Source organism: Salmo salar, unplaced genomic scaffold, assembly GCF_965601325.2.
Source record: "Salmo salar unplaced genomic scaffold, fSalSal1 ptg000587l, whole genome shotgun sequence".
Lineage (NCBI taxonomy): Eukaryota > Metazoa > Chordata > Actinopteri > Salmoniformes > Salmonidae > Salmo > Salmo salar.
In genome coordinates this window covers 1,244,414-1,250,000 of record NW_027675427.1, presented here as the reverse complement: position 1 = coordinate 1,250,000, position 5,587 = coordinate 1,244,414, and the positions used below count along the sequence as shown (strand labels likewise).

General features: G+C 43.1%; 1 protein-coding gene across 1 annotated transcript in view; it reads right to left on the bottom strand.

The window, feature by feature from the left end:
• Positions 1-3,487, bottom strand: part of LOC145876418 (tripartite motif-containing protein 16-like) — a 10,336-nt gene extending 6,849 nt beyond the window's left edge. The window contains exons 1-2 of the mRNA XM_082972192.1: positions 2,838-3,487; positions 2,310-2,405 (exon numbers count right to left, since the gene is read on the bottom strand). Of these exons, the coding sequence (XP_082828318.1) occupies positions 2,310-2,405; positions 2,838-3,434 (693 nt within the window). The 5' untranslated portion in view covers positions 3,435-3,487. The remainder of the gene's footprint in view (positions 1-2,309; positions 2,406-2,837) is intronic.
• Between the last annotated feature and the right edge of the window lie 2,100 nt (positions 3,488-5,587).

The following is a 5,587-nucleotide window of genomic DNA, read 5'->3' as shown; positions in this document are numbered from 1 at the left end:
TGAGGACATCAAATTACCCTACTCCCTCCTCAACTCTAACCGATAAACAGAGGAAACCAATAAACAAACCCTCCCACCATGACAAAATACATTTGGAAAATAGGCAAAAGAATAGCTGCACTCTTCACGAACGACAAAACCTCACGTTACCAACTTCTTCTTCTTCTATGGTATAATGGCGGTCCTCAAACCAACGTTAAAGGAGCGTGGCGCCTCCTACTGTGCTGGAGTGTGTTCAATCACGGTTTACACCATTTCTAAATCCTCCTACCTAACTCAGTACTTCTGAGAAAATAAAAAAGATCCCTACTAACTTCTAATAGACCCTCCCCCATCCCCCAAATCTAAATGTCCTAAACACAATCGAGGAAACACCACCTCTTCCTTCCTAATCTGACCTTTGAACCTTGGTCCACTAACCTTTCTTTGGAGGGCATATAAATGCCGTCCCTTGTGCTCAGAGTCCCATCTCTTCTGCCACACATCTATCAAAATGTCTCTAATCTCACATTTGTCCTCACCTCTACCCAGTGGAACATTAATATATATTATATCTTGTTTTAAAGTTATTTTAGCTAACTAGTCTACAATTTCATTCCATTCCACACCTGAATGTGCTGGGACCCAGCAGAATCTCACTACTAGACCCATTCTCTCAATTCTCCATAATAACATTAACACCTCCAATAGTAGGTCACTCCTAATAGATTTACCAGATGATAAACTATTCAATACAGACAGAGAATCTGAGGATACTATAATTCTAACAGGTTGTACGTCCTCCACCCACTGGAGGACAACTATTATCACCAACAGTTCAACTGAGTACACTGACAGTTCATCTGTTAGTCTTCTACATATCTGCACATCACATTCAGGAAGGTAAACACCTGCTCCTGTGGGCCCACTATCTGGGCCCTTGGATCCATCTGTGAAAAGAGGTAAAAAAAGCATAACAACTTCTACCAATGTAATTGTCAACCAGTTTCCCTTTATCACTGACTTCTGACCCAATCTTTCCTTTTGTCTACCAAGGTTAGATCAACAACAGGATCTGGGAGTAACCATGGAGGAACATCTCCTATCACCACAGAAAGGGCCAACCTCCAACTCCCTGAAACTACTCTCATCAGCAAGCTTTCCAACTGTCCAACCAAAACCACTGCCTTGTCTACTAGTATATTCCCAACAGTCATCTAGAACAGTAGCAGTGGGATGCTCAGCCTCACAGCCTTTCAACCCAATAAGCTAATGACAATTTATTACGTCGTATATCCAAAGGCATCTCACCTGCCTCAACTGGACTTTAATATAAATCCATGATATTATGGGATACAAAATGGGAAAAGGGGAAATTATGATAATACTAAAAAACACCCTTCTAACTAACCCTACACTCATTAAAACCCACTACCCCACTCCACTACTTTGACCCTATCTGCTCCTGCACCATGCCAACTAACCCTACACTCATTAAAAACCCACTACCCCATTCCACTACTTTGACCCTATCTGCTCCTGCACCAGGCCAACTAACCCTACACTCATTAAAACCCACTACCCCATTCCACTACTTTGACCCTATCTGCTCCTGCACCAGGCCAACTAACCCTACACTCATTAAAACCCACTACCCCATTCCACTACTTTGACCCTATCTGCTCCTGCACCAGGCCAACTAACCCTACACTCATTAAAACCCACTACCCCCATTCCACTACTTTGACCCTATCTGCTCCTGCACCAGGCCAACTAACCCTACACTCATTAAAACCCACTACCCCATTCCACTACTTTGACCCTATCTGCTCCTGCACCAGGCCAACTAACCCTACACTCATTAAAACCCACTACCCCATTCCACTACTTTGACCCTATCTGCTCCTGCACCAGGCCAACGGCCTGGGAGGACGGGACACCACCACTCAACACACCCTGGAACTCTTCTGAAGTCAAATCTAGTATGACCAAATACTTCTCTGCAGCTGCCACCAAAACATATTTTTTTCTGCGGTACAGTTGATAACCATTTGCTATGAACACTAAGAAGCCAACCTTACTGAAGCATATATCACTGGTTGGCCCATCCCTCTGTGCTGTCACAGATCTACTACTCACAGGGATCCTCTCAGGATCACTCAGCCTTGACCCATCCTCCTCTACTTTCTTCACTGCCTCAGCAGTGACAACCTGTTCCCAACAGTGGGGTCAGTGGGATTGGATAGGGGCCCCTCTACCTCTCTCTCTCTCTCTCTCTGACTGGAGGGGACAGGTGAAATGGTGTGTCTCCTCTGGTCAACAATACTCACCTTGAGAGACTCCACAGCCTGTTGGAGCTCCTTCAGCTCCTTCTCTCTCTCCTGGAATCTCTGCTGGACCTTCTGCTGACTCATCCCCAGCTGCCTCTGTGGAGAATCACTCTTCAATGAGCTATCAAGCTTTATTAGTCCAGTAGATCAATAGTATAGTAATGTGACATAGGGCCCATAGAGAGGAAGGTCTAAAAAATGGATGGTCCATTTACTAAATGATATTTATTTGTTGCTATGTGAATGATTATAGTTTTTATGGTAGGACTACATGTATCAACAGGTTGAGACTGAACTTTGGACTCATAAAAGGCCATTCAGAATGATAATAGTGTTTGACATTATAAAATGGTGATACATCTGGAGAATCTGGGTTGACATATCAATATACTCAAGGTTTGTGTTCATATTTGTTCTGCTGAGGATTCATTTCATTTCAATGATCTCATATTCAAACAGCCTTAGTTCCTACTGTATCTTTAATTCTTTGTTTATCAGACAGTCACCAACAAGTTGTTCTGGTCTTACCTGTTTCTCAGTCCTCTCTGCTGCAGCTGACACTGTATCATGGCCTTTATGTTCGTCCATTGTACACATCAGACAGATACACTGCTGATCGGTACGACAGTAAACCTCCAGCAGTTTGTCATGATGAGAGCAGATCTTCTCCTGTAGTTGTGCGGTGGCTTTGACCAGCTTGTGCTTCTTCAAAGCAGGAGATTCGTAGTGAGATTGGAGGTGAGTCTCACAGTAAGAGGCCAGACACACCAGACAGGACATGAGGGCTTTCTGCTTTCTGGTCCCAGTGCAGAAATCACACGCCACATCTCTAGGTCCAGCATAGCACAGAGCAGGAGGGGGAGCAGCCTGGAGTCCTGTCTTCTTCAGTTTCTCCACCAGCTCAGCCAACATGTTATTTTTACTCAGCGTAGGCCTCGGACTGAAGGTCTGTCTGCACTGAGGACAGCTATAGACCCCTTTCAGAACATCCTGATCCCAGCAGCCCTCAATACAGCTCCTACAGTAACTGTGTCCACAGGGGATGGTGACTGGTTCCTTCAGTAGATCCAGACAGACAGAACAACAGAACTGGTCCTGGTCCAGCAGAACTCCATGTTGAGCCATTTGGACGGTTGTTCACTCTCACACAGACAGACGACACAGAGACTCAGATCAGTTTCGTTTCCTCAGAAGAGAGTTTGTGAAGGGGGATGGACTTCCTGGTTCTGCCAGAGGGGTGGGGTTAAAGGGAGGGAGGGGTTAGAGGGAGGGAGGAAGAGAGAGGAACTGCATGCAACATCAAGAGGGAGACAAATAGTCTTGTTCCTTGGTTAGAGCCCTTAACATGGAATAAATGAAATAATGAATCTTAAAATGTGAGTTATTAGAATATAAAGGGTAACAGTTTCTATGAAGTACATATTATAATTATTTTAATTACCTTTATAATGCCTTATAATACACTTATGTGTTCTAATAAGCAATAAGGCCTGAGGAGGTGTGGTATATGTAAGGATTGCGGACCTGGTGGCAGTGAAGTCAGACGCAGGAGAGCAGAGATAGGTAATAGCCGGAGCAGTTTAATACAAAACGAACCTACATGGGTACAAAACCCGATGCGCACCAGTAACAGAGTACAAGCACTTACAAACAAACAATTCCACACAAGGACATGGGGGGAACAGAGGGTTAAATACACAACAATTCATGATGGAAATGGAAACCAGATGTGTAAGAAAACAAGACAAAACAAATGGAAAATGAAAAAGTGGATCGACAATGACTAGAAGACCGGTGACGCCGACCGCCGAACAAGGAGAGGAAATGACTTCGGTGGAAGTGGTGACAGTATATGGCTAATATACAGTACCACGGCTAAGTGCTGTTTTTAGGCACGACGCAAAGCGGATTGAGAATTATGTAACACTTTCAAAAATACAATCAAATAAAAATGTTATTGGTCACATACACATATTTAGTAGATGTTATTGTGGGTGTAGTGAAATGCTTGTGTTCCTGGTTCCAACAGTGCAGTAGTATCTAACAATACACCCTAATGTAAATGTCACAGGTGTCGTAGGGTTTAAACCAAGACGCAGTGGGAAAATGTACACTCATCTTCTTTTATTAAAGGACAAAGAAGGAAAACCCAAAACGACGACAAAGAACAGGCCAGTAAGGCACAAAGCTATACACAGCAACAATCTGCCACAAAATCCCATGACAAACAAACTCCTAATTATAGGACCTTCAATCAGAGGCAACGATAACCAGCTGCCTCCAATTGAAGGCCCAACCCCAATTAACTAAACATAGAACTACAATAGACAAGACAGAACATAGAAATACACTAACATAGAACATAGACTAACAAACCCCTGACCACATAAACCAAACACCCCTCTACCTAAATACATAGCCCGAACCACATAAACCAAACACCCCTCTACCTAAATACATAGCCCGAACCACATAAACCAAACACCCCTCTACCTAAATACATAGCCCGAACCACATAAACCAAACACCCCTCTACCTAAATACATAGCCCGAACCACATAAACCAAACACCCCTCTACCTAAATACATAGCCCGAACCACATAAACTAAACACCCCTCTACCTAAATACATAGCCCGAACCACAGGATGCCTATTTAAAAACACTTTTTCAACATTTCAAGATAGCAGTTAGTTCAGTTTGATCTTATTAAAGACAGCTGTATCATTTTTTAATTCATTTTGACATATTGTTTGGGACCACTTTTTTTGCTCTGTTTGAAGGCTGTCAGCTTCTTCTCAGGAAGAGAATCACTTAGCCTTTCGACTAATTTTCAAATGATAGGATGCCTATTTTAAAACACTTTCTCTACATTTCAAGATAGCAGTTAGTTAATTTTGATTATATCAAAGACAGCTGCTACTTTATTTTATTAATTTTCACAATTTTTTTTTTTTACCCAAAATTATTCTAAGTCCACAGTCTCTGTCATTGAACTATGTTGAGCCGTGTGCCTGGCGATTGAACAGGTTACCAGGTGGGTTTTTGAATATAGTTCTTAATGGCTTCAGTGGTGTGCTGGGGTCCATTGCTTGCTAAGGGGGAACCTCCCACCCGGGTTCAGCCAACAGGAGGCGCACCCAACCCCTCTAGTAAAACTGAATGTCTCTCTCTCTCTCTCAGGCTATGAAAAAAGCCCCACCTCCTCTCGCTCAGCCATTCTAACAGTGGAAGCCAGGATCTGTGAGAAACTATGATAATAAACTGTGAACAATAATG